This window comes from Symphalangus syndactylus, chromosome 12, assembly GCF_028878055.3.
Source record: "Symphalangus syndactylus isolate Jambi chromosome 12, NHGRI_mSymSyn1-v2.1_pri, whole genome shotgun sequence".
Classification (NCBI taxonomy): Eukaryota; Metazoa; Chordata; class Mammalia; order Primates; family Hylobatidae; genus Symphalangus; species Symphalangus syndactylus.
Window position 1 is genome coordinate 146053719 of NC_072441.2, and position 17958 is coordinate 146071676.

The 17958-nt window shown below is 42.1% G+C and overlaps 2 protein-coding genes across 7 annotated transcripts in view; one reads left to right on the forward strand and one right to left on the reverse strand.

Annotated features, from left to right (window-relative positions):
• The window catches only part of FABP3 (fatty acid binding protein 3), a 29916-nt gene extending 15805 nt beyond the window's left edge, over positions 1–14111 (forward strand). Inside the window, exons 4-5 of the transcript XR_008652941.2 lie at positions 12712–12853; positions 13990–14111. The gene's annotated coding sequence lies outside the window, so the exon portion shown is untranslated. The remainder of the gene's footprint in view (positions 1–12711; positions 12854–13989) is intronic.
• ZCCHC17 (zinc finger CCHC-type containing 17) overlaps positions 1–17958 on the reverse strand; it is a 69498-nt gene that overhangs the window by 6729 nt on the left and 44811 nt on the right. For 4 of the 6 annotated variants that reach the window (XM_055255497.1, XM_055255496.2, XM_055255499.2 and 1 more), the window contains 2 exons: positions 12689–12789; positions 10456–10598 (listed from right to left, as the gene is read on the reverse strand). The exons of the other annotated variants lie outside the window; for them this stretch is intronic. In XM_055255497.1, coding sequence (XP_055111472.1) covers positions 10456–10598; positions 12689–12789 — 244 coding nt within the window. The remainder of the gene's footprint in view (positions 1–10455; positions 10599–12688; positions 12790–17958) is intronic. 6 annotated transcript variants of the gene reach the window in all.

The following is a 17958-nucleotide window of genomic DNA, read 5'->3' on the forward strand; positions in this document are numbered from 1 at the left end:
ACCTAGAACACATTCCTCATGTTATTTCTCCCACATTCTCTTACTTTTCTACAAACTTCCTTGGCTGTTCCTTTCCTGTCTTCTTTGCTAGTTCACCCTCATCTCCATAACCTCTAAGTGTTGAGCACTCTGGGGCTCAGTCTCTTCCCTATATTTACTCTGCAGGTGATCTCATGAACATAAATACCATCTATATGTAGATGACTCCCAAATTTATGTATCTTACCTGGGCCTCTCCCTAGAACTCCAAACTATATATCCACTGTCTACTCCATGGTCTACTTGAATATCTGATAGGCATCTCAATTTCTATGCCCCGCCCCCTCCCAAACCTAGACTGTCCCAGCTTTCTTTCCATCTATGTAGACAGCAACTCAAACTAAACTCCTGACTGCTCCTTACTCCCACATTTACTTCTCCTGCATTCCTTCTCTTAACTCAAATCTTCCAGTTACACAGTCCAAAAATTTTGATGCCATCCTCACCTGCTCTTATATCTTCAAAATATATACACACTCCAACTCCTTTCTCAACATTTTTGCCACTATCATTCTAGTCCAAGCCACCATCATCTGGATTATTATCTATCAATTCACTGCTTCTACTCTTGCTTTCTGACCATCTACGTTTCCACATAGCAGCCAGAATAATTCTCTTAAAAGGAAGTCAGATCACGTCATTCCTCTGCTCAAACCCTCTAATAACATCCATCTCACTCAAGTGAAAGATGAAATCCTCCCAATCACCTATAAGGCCCCAATGATCTGGGTTCCTTCTGATCTCACTTCCTCACCTACCACTCTCTTTTCATTCATTTCACTGTAGCCACGCTGGCGTCCTTACTGTTCCTTAATCATGCCACACTCTTTCCCAACATCAGCTGTTACATTTGCTGAAATGCTCTCTCTCCACTTACCTGAATAGCTTGTGTCCTCACTTCCTTCTGATATCCACTCAAACAACACTTCATGAGGAAGGCCTGGCCTAGACTGGGCACAGTGGCTTACACCTGTAATCCCAGCACTTTGGGAGGCCGAGGTGGGCGAACCACCTGAGGTCGGGAGTTCAAGACCAGCCTGAACAACATGGAGAAACCCTGTCTCTACTAAAAATAGAAAATTAGCTGGGCGTGATGGTGCATGCCTGTAATTCCAGCTATTTGGGAGGCTGAGGCAGAAGAATCGCTTGAACCCGGGAGGCAGAGGTTGCGGTGAGCCAAGACTGCACCATTGCACTCCAGCCTGGGCAACAAGAGCGAAACTCTGTCTCAAAAGAAAAAAAAAAAAAAAAAAGAAAGGCCTGGCCTTACCATCCTATCTAAAATGAAAGTCACCTGCTCCCCACATCCTCATTCTAGGACTCCCTATCTCCCATAATCAAATTAATTTTTCTCTATAGCACTTATCACTACTTGATACATTATTTTTACTATTTTGTATTTGTTTACCAGTTTATTATCTGTATTAATCGACCCCATCCATTAGAATCTAAGTGCCATGAAGATAGGGATTTTACCTGTTTTGTTCACTATTTTACCTGCAGTGGCCAGAACAGAGCTTAGCACATAGTAGAAGCTCTATTAATGAATGAAGCTGGAGTATAGTGTGTGGGAAGAGACTGGTGGGAAATGATGCTAGGAAGCTGGGCAGATTGTGAAGAGTCTTAAAGGAACTTAGACTTTATGTCATAGAAGAAAGGGAACCACTGAAGGCTTCTGAGTAGGCAACACTGGGCAATGCTCTCTGCTATATCTGAATAGGCAGAGAATGTGTCCCTGAGTGGGCTCAGGACTGGCAACCTTTCTCTATATAGGCACCAGAAGAAGTTCTCTGGACAGCAGGACAGAGCCAACACTGCAGCCAAAGAATGACATTCCTATTTCTTGTTCTTCTATATATGGTACAGCAGAAAACCATATGGTAAAATCAAAAGAAAATTATATTCTGAATCAAATATATCCAAAGTTTACTATAATCAGTGGGCAGCTTGGTCCCCAAGGCACTTACTTCCTCATAACATAACACTGATTCAGAAAGACCTACGATGGCATATGATTAATGAAAGAGGCCAGTAGAGCACAGACCACAAGTTCATCAGAAGATTATTCAGGGATTCACTACAAAACCTCCATTCCTACTTTACCAACCACTTCATAGCCCATTCCAATTGCAACACACAGTTTCCTTTTATTCTAATTATGCCCAACAAAAATTACTTGTAACATTCAGTCACTGGGACAAAATTGTTCATGGTGCCAGATGCACACAACTAAATCAATGCATCCTGGACTTGTGGGAAAAGGCGTTCAATGCATGTAAGTTTTAATGAAAAGAGGTGGGAAGGCTCAAGGTTAGGAAGATGCGTTATTCTTACTCCTGCCCCTGCTCCCTTCATTATCGCCCACTGCCAGCAGCAAGAGTCAATAACTATTACTCTGCAACCTGAGGGCAGGTCTCACTGAGTGACGACACCCAAGGAATGACAGAGAGCACAGATTATGAAGTCTATCTATTCACAGGTAGTTAGTGCATGTATTCCTAGTAAGCACCAGGCATTATCTGTAAAAGGTGACATCCTTTCCTTATCCTGGACTATTTCTGGTGGTTCCTCAACGGGTCTACCATTTTCTGTCTTAAGAGGCTTTGCATTGTCTTCCACCAGACTACAAAAATGGAGGTAATGAAACAGACTTGTGAAAAAACAGAGATGAGAACCTAATGAGACTTTCCAGTTCTAGTCCTAGGTGGCCTGACTACACTGCATTTCCTGTCCTTGGATGTCCATAAAACCAAACCTCCTTGGAATGTGTTTCCATCCTTTACCACCACACATACCTTGGCTGCTTATCTTTCTCCTTCTGTGATTAGCTGCTTGAGTGTCGGTACTATATGATCTTTATTTCATGAGTTACTTTTTTAACTATTAGAAATGCATTAACTGAACTTATATGAGTTACTATCATATATGCCCTTCCACACGCCAGGCATTCCTACTCTCCACTGTCCAACTCAGGAGCATGGACTGCTAAAGGCATGTTCCTTCACAAATCTACCCAGTTCCATATTTGGCTCCCAGAGCTGACTAGTCCTGAAACAAGTGTCCAAATCTGCCACACACACACCAGAAAAGCCATCTCAGGCAGAAGATTTTACTGGTAAGGAAAACCAACCTCCTACTGGAATCCAAGATTTAGAGGGTAAAAGGAAACAGTCAGGAGGGCTGGAATCTTGATTTACAGTTGTGAACAGAAACAAATCAATAGATAACATCACATGGCTGCTAATGGTAGCTAGGAACAAAACAAAAACTCACCAAAAACTGACTTGATGAGTCCTAATATGTCAAGTACCTAACACAATGCTAGATACCTATGAAGCAGATAATACATATTTGTTCAGTAAATGAATAATTGAAGAGTTAAATAAATGGTTGAAGTGTGATATACAGAAAAGAATATTGTTAGTAATCTGAAGACATGGGTTCTTTTTTCAGCATTATCTCTTATATTTGTGTGACTTCCGGTGAGTTACGTCAATTTCTCTGAAGCTCCATTTTACTCATGTGTAAAATGGTGGGATAATAATATCTGTTCTGGCTACCTTATGGGATTGTATAATGATAAAAAGAAACAAAAACAGGAAGGTATTTTATAAACTGTAAGCACTAAACAAATATGAGGCATCAAAGATAATGACGGGATTAACAATGAGGTGAAAGGACAATGATGCTAGATGCTATCTTGGTAGAAATAGTGGGCATCAAGAGGAAAGTTTTAGGCCGAGGTGGGCAGATCACAAGGTCAGGAGATCGAGACCACGGTGAAACCCCATCTCTACTAAAAATACAAAAAATTAGCCGGGTGCGGTGGCGGGCGCCTGTAGTCCCAGCTACTCGGGAGGCTGAGGCAGGAGAATGGCGTGAACCCGGGAGGTGGAGCTTGCAGTGAGCCGAGATCGCGCCACTGCACTCCATCCAGCCTGGGCGACAGAGCGAGACTCTGTCTCAAAAAAAAGAGGAAAGTTTTACCCTTCCCACCTCCTGGGTTCAAGCAATTCTCCCACCATGCCTGGCTAATTTCTGTATTTTTAGTCGAGACGGGGTTTTGCCATGTTGGCCAGGCTGGTCTCAAACTCCCGACCTCAAGTGATCCACCCACCTTGGCCTCCCAAAGTGCTGGGATTACAGGCATGAGCCACCATGCCCGGCCAAAGATACTTTTAAAAAATAATAATGTATAATGATTATTACTGCCATTGTTCATCAGCGCATTCCTCCACTAAGTGAAAGGAGGAGGGCTGGGTAGTAGGTTGACTAAGCAGGTCATAAAGAGCCTCAGACCTAGCAGATAGATCCTCAATAACTGGTTTTGTGAACTGAAATACATATCTCAAAGCAGCTTTAGAAACAAAGGAATAACAAATTGTACTCAATATATTCAGCAAAAAGAACTCAACCAAAGACCCACAGAAGTGAGATATCCACATAACCACTTTAGGAATGTAAGAAGTACCATTTACCTCTAAAAGGTTAAAAGAGAAAGAATAATGCTTGGAACATACAAATAGAATCACAATTAAAAATCTAGATCTGGCTTGACGTCTGGCCAGGACGTCAAGGCAGCAGTGAGCCACGATCATGTGACTGTACTCCAGCCTGGGTGATACAGCAAGACTCTGCCTCAAAAGAAAAAAAAAAACCAACTAAATCTGCAAGAAAATTATTTCTGTTTACAGATGACATGATCTTCTATGTAGAAAACCCTAAAGATTCCACAAAAAAATCCTGTTAGAATGAATAAGTGAATTTAGCAAAGTTGCAGAATACAAAACGAACATGCTAAAATCAGTTGTGTTTCTATACAGTAACAAGGAGCAATCGGAAAAAAAATTAAGAAAACAATTCACACAGCAGCATCAAAAAGAATAAAATACTTAGGAAGAAACTTAACCAAGGAGATGAAAGACATGTATACAGAAAATTACAAAATGTTGCTGAAATTAAAGAAGATACAAATAAATAGATATCAATTTTCATGGATTGGAAGATTTAATACAGTTGAAATGCCCATACTATCCAAAGCAGTCTACAGATTAAATGCAATCTCTATCAAAATTTGCAAAAATATAAAAATCTATCTTAAAATTCATATGAAATCTTTCAAAGGGCCCCAAGTAGCCCAAACAATATTGAAAAAGAACAAAGCTGGAGGATCAACAACTCCCAACTTCAAAGCTTACTAAAAAGCTACAGTAGTCAAAACAGTGTGGTACTGACATAAAGACACACAGACCAATGATAGAATAAATCCTCACTTATTTGGTCAAATGATTTCCAACAGGGTACCAAGACCATTCAGTGGGTAAAAGGACAGTCTTTTCAACCTATGGTGTTTTAAAAACTAGAGATCTACGTGCAAAGAAATTTTGGACCCTTTCTGTATACCATATACAAAAATAAACTCAAAATGGATCAAAGACCTAAATATAAGAGCTAAAGCTACAAAACTCTTAGAAAAAATATAAGGGAAAAGCTTCATGACATTGGATTTGGCAATGATTTCTTGAGTATGACACTAAAAGCATCAGCAATAAGGGAAAAAAGGTAAGTTTATCTTAACCAAGATTAAGATTTTTTTGTGCAATGAATACTATAAGGAATATACTCAACATTACTGAACTATACACTTAAAAATAGTTAAGATGGTAAATGTTATATGTTCTTTACCACTATTTTACAAAATCTAAATCTGATAGGGAAAAAAGGGACACTATCAACAGAGTAAAAAGACAATCCACAGATCAGAAGAAAATACTTGCAAACCATATATCTGATGGGATTGATATCCAGAACATATAAAAAATTCCTACATATCAACAACAACAACAAAATTAACAAGCTTATGCAAAATAGTCAAAGAACTTAAATAGCCATTTCTCCAAAGAAAATATACATACGGCCAATAAGCACATGAAAAGATATTCAATATCACTAATCATTAAGGAAATGCAAATCAAAACCACAATGAGAAGTCACTTTACACGCATTAGGATGGCTACTCTCCAAATCACACAAAACCCAGAAAATAAGTGTTGGCAAGGATGTAGAGACACTGGAACCCTTGTGCATTATTGATGGGAATGTACAATGGGAAACAGAGCGGTTCCTCAAAACATTAAAAACAGAATATATGATCCAGCAATTCTACTACTGGGTATATACCAAAAAGAAAGAAGAGTGGGGTCTCAGAGATATTTATACATCCATGTGCACAGCAACATTATTTACAATAGCCAGAATATGGAAGGAGCCCAAGTGTTCACCACAAATAAACGGATAAGCAAAATGTGGTATATACATAAAATGGGGCTGGATGGTGGCTCATGCCTGTAATCCCAGCACTTTGGGAGGCCAAGGTGGGAAGACTGCTTGAGGCCAGGAGTTCAAGACCAGCCTGAGCAACATAGCAAGAGTCCATCTCTACAAAAACTAAATTAGCTGGGTGTAGTGGCACGCTCCTGGATCACTTGAGCCCGGGAGGTTGAGGCTGCAGTGAGACATGATTGTGCCACTGCACTCCAGCCTGGGCAACAGCACAAGAACCTGCTTCAAAAAATAAATACATAGAACAGAATATTATTTGGGCTTAAAAAGGAAGAAAATTCTAACATATGCTACGATGCAGATGAACTTCAAGGACATTATGCTAAGTGAAATAAGCCAGTCACAAAAAGACAAATACCATATGGTTCCAAGACAGAAAGTAGAACAGTGGTTGCAGGTGCAGGGAGGAAGGGTGAATGGGGGGCATTACTGTTTAATGAGTATAGAGAGTTCTTGAGATGAAAGACGGTAATGGTTGTACAACAATATGAATGTATTTAATGCCAATGAACCGTACACTTCTATAATGGTAAATTTTATGTTGTGTGTATTTTACCATAAAAACAAACAAAAAACACTATACAAAAAGGCTGCAGATTTTGGCTTATCAAATGGGTCAATGAGTTCCAATCACTGAGACAGGGCCAAATGTGGAAAGAGCAGCTTTGGCTAGGAAAATTAAGTTTTGGAGGTGTGTTAAGCTTGATGTTAACTAGACAACCAGATGTAGACATCAAGTAGGCAGTCTATTAACTAAATTTGGAGTTCCAGATGTAGACATCAAGTAGGCAGTCTATTAACTAAATTTGGAGTTCCAGAAAAAAAGTTAAGAATAGCAATGTAGATTTGGATAAAATACGGATTACAAGCACTTAATTTGGGGGTTATGAGTACAGGGATGATATTTAAAACCATAGGACAGGATGAGGTTCCCTTGGAACACTCCAACATTCAGAGTTAAAGCATAGGGTGAGAAATCAACAATGAACAGAAGTGGGCAGTGGCATAAAGTAGGTGGTTTTGTTGTTGTTTTGAGGCAGGGTCTCACTCTGTTGCCCAGGCAGGAGTGCAGTGGCATAATCACAGCTCACTGCTGCCTTGACCCCTGGGCCCAAGCGATCCTCCCACCTCAGCCTCCTGAGTAGCTGAGACCACAGGCCATGCCCCACCATGCCCAGCTAATTTTCTGTATGTTTTATAGAGACAAGGTCTCCCTATGTTGCCTAGGTTGGTCTCAAACTCCCGGACTTGGGCTATCCTCCAGCCTCGGCTGGGATTACAGGCATGAGCCACCATGCCCAGCCAAAAAAGGTGCTTAAAAAAAAAAAAAAAATGCCCAGACCTAGGCCCTGTAAACATGGTACCTAAGAGGCAGAGGGCAAAGATGTATTTTTTAAAACTCCCTAGGCTACAGTGTTCAATAGTCTGACTGTAAGAGAAGTGAGGGGATAAACTGTACAGTAGCAGTGGGAATGGGAATGGGATAAAGAATTTTGAGATATGTACTTAAAAGGCACCACTGCCAGGACTTGGAGACTGACTAGATGTGGGATGGAAAAGGAGAGGAAAATAAATGACATTGGTTTCTTTCTTGGGAGACTGGGAGAGTATTGCTGCCATTAATAGGTAATATATGATAGACAGAAACAAGGGTTTTGGTGGTACTGGTGATGGTGGCAGTGTGTGTGTGTATGTTTAGGAAGGAGGACTAAAAAAGATAATTAGGGCTGTCACAACAGCCAACGCTAATTAGGAACTTACTTGTCAGTGCTTTATATCTATTTTTGGGAGCCGGGCATCCCTCTGCAAGAACATTGTCATCAAAGATCACAACAATCCCACTTTGAAAATGAAAAAACGGAAGTTTGCCGGGCGCAGTGGCTCACGCCTGTAATCCCAACACTTTGGGAGGCCAAGGCAGGCAGATCACTTGAGGTCAGGAGTTTGAGACCACCCTGGCCAACATGGTGAAACCCTGTCTCTACTAAAAAAATACAAAAACTAGCCAGGCATGGTGGCTTGCGCCTGTAGTCCCAGCTACTCAGGAGGCTGAGGCAGAAGAATTGCTGGAACCTGGGAGGCGGAAGCTGCAGTGAGCTGAGATCACACCAATGCACTCCAGCCTGGGAGACAGAGTGACACTCCATCTCAAAAAACAAAAAGAAAATAAAAAATAAAGCCCCAAATTAACAGCTAGTAAATAGCACAGAAGAGCCTCAAGTCTGGATTTGACTGACTCCAGCCAAAGTCTGAGGTACCCATGGCATCCTAGTTGAGGGTGTGGAAGTCAGTAATGCAGCTAATGTCTCAGGAGGGACAGGATCACCCAGAAAGAGAATATATAGATTGGGAAATTATTATTCATATACTTGGCTAATTCTTGTAATGGTATAATAAGACCTTTTCCTCACCCAGAAAATTAAGATAATACTTAATCTATAGATAATAACCTCTGAGGGCAAGGACCTCATCACAGTTTTTGTATTCCTAGAGTTACAATGCCTGGTACAAAATGACCCCTCAACAAAAGTTTGCCAAAGATTTAAAAACAAAACGAAAGTCAATATACTGGCCATAGTTAGAAAAATCCTACATGATAGAAGAAATATTTCCTGATCAACCTACAGAATAGTATTTTTTTCCCCAGTCCGAGTATTTATTTATTATTATTATTATACTTTAAGTTTTAGGGTACATGTGCACAATGTGCAGGTTTGTTACATATGTATCCATGTGCCATGTTGGTTTGCTGCACCCATTAACTCGTCATTTAGCATTAGGTATATCTCCTAATGCTGTCCCTCCCCCCTCCCCCCACCCCACAACAGTCCCCGGAGTGTGATGTTCCCCTTCCTGTGTCCCTGTGTTCTCATTGTTCAATTCCCACCTATGAGTAAGAACATGCAGTGTTTGGTAGTTTTTATTTCCTGTGTAGCATGCTACAAATGCACTGTTTCTTTCTGGACCACAATAATATCTGTTTTATGAATTGTTCTGCCATAGTAGTAGATATAGGAGATGGAATTCAGTGAGACAGATGCTCTGATACACTGCTGGGGACAGATAAGTATTTTCTGGAAGGCAATTTGATAAAATGTATCAAGAGCCTTAAAGCCTTAACTCAGTAATCTTACTTAGGAATTTATCCAAGAAAACAATAAGAGATGTGGCCAAAAATTTAGGTTGGAAGTAATAAAAAATATCCAGTAATAGGAAAATAATTAAATATATCATCATACAGCCACAGGGTAGAATATTATGTTGCTCTTAAATCAAGTTTTTGAACACTTAAGGATACTAGGAAATGCTTTCGATAAGTGAAATGAAAAAAAGGTATAAACTATACCTAGTATGACCACAATTTTGTATTTACATGTATGTGTAGCTATATATATCTGTATTTATTATTACCTGGAAAAAAGTGGACGGGTGTCATGGCTCATGCCTGTAATCCCAGCACCTTCAGAGGCTGAGGCGGATCACTTGAGGCCAGGAGTTTGAGATCAGCCTGGCCCACAAGGCAAAACCCCCATCTCTACTAAAAATACAAAAATTAGCCAGGCATGGTGGTGCACGCCTGTAGTCCCAGCTACTCAGGTGGCTGAGACATGAGAATCGCTTGAACTTGGGAGGCAGAGGTTACAGTGAGCCAAGATCATGCCACTGCAAGAGACCCTGTCTCGAAAAAAGAAAAAAGATTAGAATATACCATAAAATGCTAATAAGAGTCTCTTTGGGTAGAAAGGTTACAGAAGATCTTGGTTTGCTTCATTATATTTTTCAGTATTTCTAAAATTTCTGCAAAAAAGCACGTTTTCATTTTTCATTTTTTTTATAAAAAAATTTCTTTTTAGAGATTGGGTCTCACTGTGTGGCTCAGAGTGGAATGCAGTGGCTATTCACAGGCATAATCACAGCTTACTGCAGCCTTAAACCTCTGGCCTCGAGCAATCCTCCCACCTTATCCTCACAAGTAGCTGGGACTACAGGCGTGTACTGCTGCATGAGGCTTTTCAGATTTTCATCTTAAAACCTGAAAAAGACATGATAAAATAAAAGCAAAGTAGCATTCACCTTCTTTCTTTTTCTAGGATTCCTTGTGGGGTCAGGCTTCTCAAACTCTGCTGACTTTGCCTCTTCCTTTTCCTCTTCCTCATCAGGTATCAGAGAGTATTTGGTCCCACCTGGTTGCATAAAACAATCTTTTGCAAAGTGGCCTGCAGAAGAGAAGTAGAAAAGGTATAGAAGAAGGAAGTAGCCTCTCTTCTCAGCAAGTGAATCTTCCCCCAAGGCTCCTGAAATGGGCTAGCTGGCTCAGGAAATATTGTTGAGTTCATTCAAAGCAGCTGTTTGATTCAGGGTAGACTTTCCACCACCTCAACATGACACTGCTCACTCAACCACAGCCAGACTAGCAGCTGGTCTCAGAGCTGTGGGGAATACTGGTACTGTTCTTGAAATGGTGGAGGATACGAGGATGCAGGTTTGTGCTGCCCTCCATTAGCAATGGGGCTTATTAATTTTTTAAGATCTATTTTGGAACATATTCCTGACAATCAAAGACTGCTCCAGAGAGCAGGATGTTTAGCAGAGGGAGCTGAGTGGCAGGCCAAGCCCTAAAGGAATATAGCTTGTAGGTAGCTGGTAGCAAGTGGGCACTCACATCTAAGCTAACACACAGAGAAATAGGCACAGTCACCTAGGGGCACTAAACATTTACAGACTGTCAGGTCTGGCAAGCACCTTAGAGATCATCAGATCCATCCTACATTTGTAGAAGATGAAAGCCCAGATTTGAGAAGTAGCTCAAGGTCATACAGACAGAAGCAGAGTTCAAACTTACCCTGGGTCTCATGCCTCCCTGCCCTGTGCTTTCTGCTGCACCAAAACCAACTACCTTCGACCTGACCTCTACTAACTGGGACAAATTCCACCTCTCATTATTCTTCTCTTCTTTATGTAATGCCTGTTGGACACGGTTAAGGTTAAAAGACCCCCACCTTCCCTGAGCTTATAGTGGTATTGAGGGTCCCTTTAACAGATAATATGCTCCACACTGCTAGTTGTGTCTGAGTTTGTGGTAGATCCTGTCTTAGGGGCACAGAGGAATTGTATGAGATAATCAAAAAGCTATGTGTGGGCTGGGCACAGTGGCTTATGCCTGTAATCTCAGTACTTTGGGAGGCTGAGGCGGGAGGATCCCTGGAGCCCAGGGAGACCAGCCTGGGCAACACAGGGAAACCCTGTCTCTGCAAAAAATTTTTAAAAATTAGCTGGACATGGTGGTACACACCTGTGGTCCCAGCTACTCACAGGCTGAGGTAGGACTGCTTGAGCCCAGGAGGTCAAAGATGCAGTGAGCCATGATCATACCACTACGCTCCAGCCTGGGTGACCCTATCTTAAAAAAAAAAAAAAAAGCTATGTGTAAAGTACTCTGTATCTCTGGGTCCAGCAGCTGGGTGGCACCTGGCAGGGAAATATAGCAGAGTTTTCCAAATACCTGGAATGTTCCCACAGTTTTCCTGAGGAGGTATTCTTTCTCTCAATTTTATTTTTTCCTTCTCCCCTCTACGCTAATGATAAATAGGGGCTTAAAACCCCACAACTTCAACCAGGGCGCAAATCTGCTACCAGTTATCATAGAAAAATCAACACAGTAGGGTACATGGAAGACCAGGGAGAAGGGGTGACAATTGAGGTCACACTGAAAATGAGAAGCTGGCAATCTCTCTCATTATATCTCCAACTAGGGAAATCAGGCTGAAAGACCTTTTAATACTTGAGTAAGAGTAGAGGAAACCTGAGGAAATAGAGCTAAAAAGAAGTGACTATCCTGTATTCTTTATTCAATATCCTGTAAAAGAATATTGTATTCAGAACTCTGACATTAAAGAGATAAAGATGAGAGTCTGACTTGGATCTTTAAGTTATATATTTCCAGGTTGCTTAATTTTTGCTGAATCATCATCCTTGGAGATATAATTAGAGTGTTAATCATAATCCAACACTCTTACCCCTCCTGGCATAGTTCATGGGGGTCTTGCCCAGACAAGGCATATGCTGTGGGTGGGGTGGGAGGAGTGGTGGTAGTGCTATAGTATCTGGTAGGGCCAGCACTCAGAAAAGAAAACAGAAAATGCATCACCCCATGAACTCTGATGTGAGTCTGGTGGAAAAAACAGCAAAGGCCATCACTTGGCTAAAAAACAGGGTAAACTAAACTCACACTGGGCTGCCTCCTTCTTCCAGAAAAAGGTCCATCTACAAGGAGAGAAATGTGGAAAGGGCAAAGGCTTCACCCTACCTTTACAGCCACACTTTTTGCAGGTAGTGTTCAAGACAGCCTCAAGGGTGATCTTCTGCCCAGTGTAATCCTGGAAGGATCGCCTCCGCCTCTCTTCTTGCCTATAATGAAAAAGATACTGACTGCCGGCCCCCTTAAGAGATACGGCCAGAGATATACTACAAGGTAAGGTTGTATGTTGGTTTTTTGTTTTGGGGAGGGAAAGGGGAGAAAGAAAGTTTTTGGCAGAACGAGACAGGCAGTAAATGCAATGATGTGAAATAGCCCTAAATTAACAATTACGAGTGAGACTAACCATCTCACTAATGCACAGAGGATGAAAATATATAATTACTCACCATGCTAAACACCCTACAACCCTTACCAGGTCACTCGTAGGTTTAAAATACCTTCAAAGGCTTTCTAGAAAATCAGCTCCAAATTATTTACCTTGGCATTCAAGGCCTTTCACAGTCTGTCTCTAAACTACTTTTCCAGCCTCATCTTTACTTACACAATATGCTCTGGCCAAAGAAGTCTATTTTCTCAGGCTGGGCGCGGTGGCTCACGCTTGTAATCCCAGCACTTTGGGAGGCCGAGGCGGGCGGATCACGAGGTCAGGAGATCGAGACCACGGTGAAACCCCGTCTCTACTAAAAAAAATACAAAAAATTAGCCGGGCAGGGTGGCGGGCGCCTGTAGTCCCAGCTACTCGGAGAGGCTGAGGCAGAAGAATGGCGTGAACCCGGGAGGCGGAGCTTGCAGTGAGCTGAGATTGCGCCACTGCACTCCAGCCTGGGCGACAGAGCGAGACTCCATCTCAAAAAAAAAAAAAAAAAAAAAAAAAAAAGAAGTCTATTTTCTCTTATCCATGTGGTTCAGTGCTTTTGCTCAGGCAGTTCTCCCCCTCTCTGAAATGCTGTTTCCCCACTTGACTCTCACCTCACCACTTCACTATACCTAGACATTTCACGGCTCAGTTCAGTTACTAGCTCTCCTTCTATCAAGTCTTTTCCTCTGAGCTCCTCAGACAGAATTAATCTCTTTGTTGCCTTTCTCATAGCCTTTTAAAAAAATTTTAAACTTCTTACCAAAATATAATATATATGTTGATATGGTTTGGCTCTGTGTTCCCCTACACACAAAAATCTCATGTTAAATTGTAATTCCCAATGTTAGGGGAGGGACCTTGTGGGAGGTGATAGGATAACGGGGTCAGATTTCCCCCATGTGATAGTGAGGGAGTTCTCATGAGATCTGATGGTTTAAAAGTGTGTGGCACTTTCCCCTTTGCTCTCTCTCTCTCCTGCCGCCATATGAAGATACGCTTGCTTCCCCTTCACCCTTCGGCCATGACTGTAAGTTTCCTGAGGCCTCCCCAGCCATGCCTCCTATACAGGCAGTGGAACTATAAGTCAATTAAACCTCTTTTCTTCATAAATTACCCAGTCTCAGGTAGTTCTTTACAGCAGTGTGAGAACAAACTAATTTATATATATATGTTTATCATAAGTATACAGCTCACTTGATTTTTCACAATTTGAACATACCAAAGTAACCAGTACTCAGATCAAAAAATGGAACATTAAGGCCAGGCGCGGTAGCTTATGCCTGTAATCCCAGCACTTTCGGAGGCCAAGGCGGGCAGATCATAAGGTCAGGAGATCGAGACCGTCCTGGCTAACACAGTGAAACCCTGTCTCTACTAAAAATACAAAAAATCAGTCAGGCGAGGTGGCGGGCGTCTGTAGTCCCAGCTACTCGGGAGGCTGAGGCAGGAGAATGGCGTGAACCTGGGAAGCAGAGCTTGCAGTGAGCCGAAATCGCGCCACTGCACTCCAGCCTGGGCAACAGAGCGAGACTCCGTCTCAAAAAAAGAAACCAAAAACAACCCAGAACATTGCCAGCATCTCAGAAGCCCATCTCATGCTCCCTTCTAGTCACCTGCCTCCCCCAAGGGCAATCACAATTCTAATTTCTAACAGTACAGATTCCTTTTACTTAAAAAAAAAAAAAAAAAAAAAAAAATTAGCCAGGCATGGTGGCTTGTGTTTGTAGTCCCAGCAACTAGAGAGGCTGAGGCAGGAGGATCACTTGAGCCTGCAAGATTGAGGTTGCAGTGAGCAGATTGCATCACTGTACTCCAGCCTGGGCAACAAAGCAAGACCCTGTCTCCAAAACAAACAAACAACAACAACAAAAAACCCATAACCAAGGCAGAAACTTGAGGACATAACTCAAGCAACTCACAAACGTGGTTTTCGCTTTCACATATCTATTTGTAGAGATGAGTTTCAAGTAGCTGTGAGTTGCAGCTTAAGCAACCCCCATGACAATCAATTCCAATACTCTGTGGCTTCTAACAGACTACAAACCAAATCATACTTCCCAGTTAACACTCAGTTCAACAGATGTGTCAGTCACCCACGTCTCTCTTTTTGTCCTCATTGCCATCATTCTAGTTTAGCCTCCCATCATGTTTCATCTAGAGTAATAACTCCCTCACTGGTCTCCCTGCCTCCAATTTTCTTCCTCCAATCCATCCCAGCACAGATTCTGAGATTAATCTCATTTTTCCAGTATAGCTAGTAAGTGGATAGCACCAGTGCTAATACTAGTGATAGTAGTAATTACGTATACCAAAACGAACAAAACATGATTCTTTTCTGGAATGAACTAATAGTCTGGCAATGGAGGGAGACATACAAATGAATAATTTTAACACAGTTAAGTCATATGTGCTTTTTCTAAAGACTACCCTACGGGCCAGGAGTTGTGGCTCACACCTATAATCTCTCGGCACTTTGGAAGGCCAAGGTGGGAGTATTACTTGAGACCAGGAGTTCAAGATCAGCCTGGGCAACACAGCAAGACGTCATCTCTACAAAAAATTTAAAAATTAGGCCAGGCATGGTGGCTCACGTCTGTAATCCCAGCACTTTGGGAGGCCGAGACAGGCAGATCACCTGAAGTCAGGAGTTCAAGACCAACCTGACCAACATGGAGAAACCCCGTCTCTACTAAAAATACAAAAATTAGCCAGGCATGGTGGTACATGCCTGTAATCTCAGCTACTCGGGAGGCTGAGGCAGGAGAATTGCTTGAACCCAGGAGGTGGTGGTTGCAGTGAGCCGAGATCGTGCCACTGCCTCCAGCCTGGGCAACAAGAGTGAAACTCTTGTCTCAAAAAAAAAAAATATATTAGTGGGGCATGGTGGCATGGACCTATAGTCTTGGCTACTTGGGAAGCTGAGGGAGGAGGATCACTTGAGCACAGGAATTTGAGGTTGCAGTGAGCTATGATCACTACACTCCATCCTGGGACAGAAAGACCCTGTCTCAAAAAAAAAAAAAAAATTATATACTACACTCAATTCTGATCTTGATCATAATAGAAAAGAAAAAGACTGTACTTTGTGGGTTACGCCTAATTGGAAACTGCTTTTAGCCCCTTTCCATTTACAGAGTCACTTATTAGATTATCTCGTTAACACTTTGAGACCTGACGGGATGAATGTAAGAGTTAGATTTTTATGGAAAATGAAAGGTGGCTGACAAACTAAGGGTGGCTGAAGACAGGATGAGAATACTGAGCATAACAGGGCAAGGCCAGACAATGGGATTCCTGGGGAGGTTAATCTGACCAGAAGCCTCTCTGTCCAAAGGCTCTTTTAAAAAAATTCATGGGCTGGGTGCGGCGGCTCACACCTGTAATCCCAGCACTTTGGGAGGCCGAGGCAGGCAGATCACTTAAGGCCAGGAGTTCAAGACCAGCCTGGCCAACATGGTGAAACCCCATCTCTACTAAAAATACAAAAATTAGCTGGGCGCAATGGTGGGTGCCTGTAATCCCAGCTACTCAGGAGGCTGAGGCAGGAGAATTGCTTGAACCCGGCAGGCGGAGATCATGCTACTGCACTCCAGCCTGGGTGACAGAGCAAGAGTCCCTCTCAAAAAATAAATAAAAATTCATATTCTTTAACTGACATTCATGGCTCTCCACAATCTGACCCTAAATTATCTTTTAAGCCTTCCATTCTAGTACTTGATCATATCCTCTTCTTTCCTTAAACAAGGTTCCCAAATGTACTATGTGCTTTCCTGCTTCATTCCTTTCCTCAAATAATTTCTTTTACCTGAAATACCATTCCTTCCCCTGCTGTCTGACAAGATCTTATCTGTTCTTCAAAACCTAGCTCAAATACCACCTATTCTCTGACCATCAAGGCCTGAAGTAAACTATTCCTCTTCAAGTGAATCCCTAGAACCCTTTCTTTAAACAGGGAGTCCCTGACCCCCAGGCCACAGACTGCTACTGGTCCATGGCCTGTTAGGAACCAAGCTGCACAGCAGGAGGTGAGCAGCAGGTGAAGGAGCATTACCACCTGAGCTCCGCCTCCTGTCAGATCAGTGGCAGCATTAGATTCTCATAGGAGTGCAAACCCTATTGTGACCTGCACATGTGAGGGATCTAGGTTGCGCACCTCCTATGAGAATTTAATGCCTGATGATCTAAGGTGGAACAGTTTCATCCCAAAACCATTCCAGCCCCCAATTCATGGAAAAACTGGTCTTCCACAAAACTAGTCCTTGGTGACAAAAAGGTTGGGGACCACTGCTTTAAACTACTCTTTTAGTATTTATTACAAGTTGCCTTATATTTGTTGAACAAATGAGTAAATGAAAGTACTAACTAGGGCAGAGAGGCAGTGGCTCATGCCTGTAATCCCAGCACTTTGGGAGGCTGAGGCGGGGGATCACTTGAGGTCAGATGTTTGACACCTGCCTGATCAACATGGTGAAACCCCGTCTCTACTAAAAATACAAAAATTAGCCAGGCATGGTGGCCTACGCCTGTAATCCCAGCTACTCAGGAGGCTAAGGAATGAGAATCGCTTGAACCCGGGAGGCAGAGGTTGCAGTGAGCCAAGATTGTACCACTACACTGCAGCCTGGGTGACAGAGTGAGACTCCATCTCAAAAAAAACTAAATGAATACCATGAATGCTATACATCAGGCACAATGGCAGACAAGTCATGGTCTCTGTTTTTGTGGGTCTTACACACACGTTCTTTCAAAAGCAAAGGTGTGGTTCTGTACACCATAGTATGAGGAAAAAAGAAAAGGTGCTATAATCTCAGGTATTAGAGGAAAAAACAAAGCGGCATTTAAAACAATAACTACAAGTAGCTACATATATGTCTACCATAGACTAGACATGAAGCTGGCTCCTTACAAATAAGATTTTACTTAAACCACTCAAGCATTCCTGAGATATATGTTACTATCT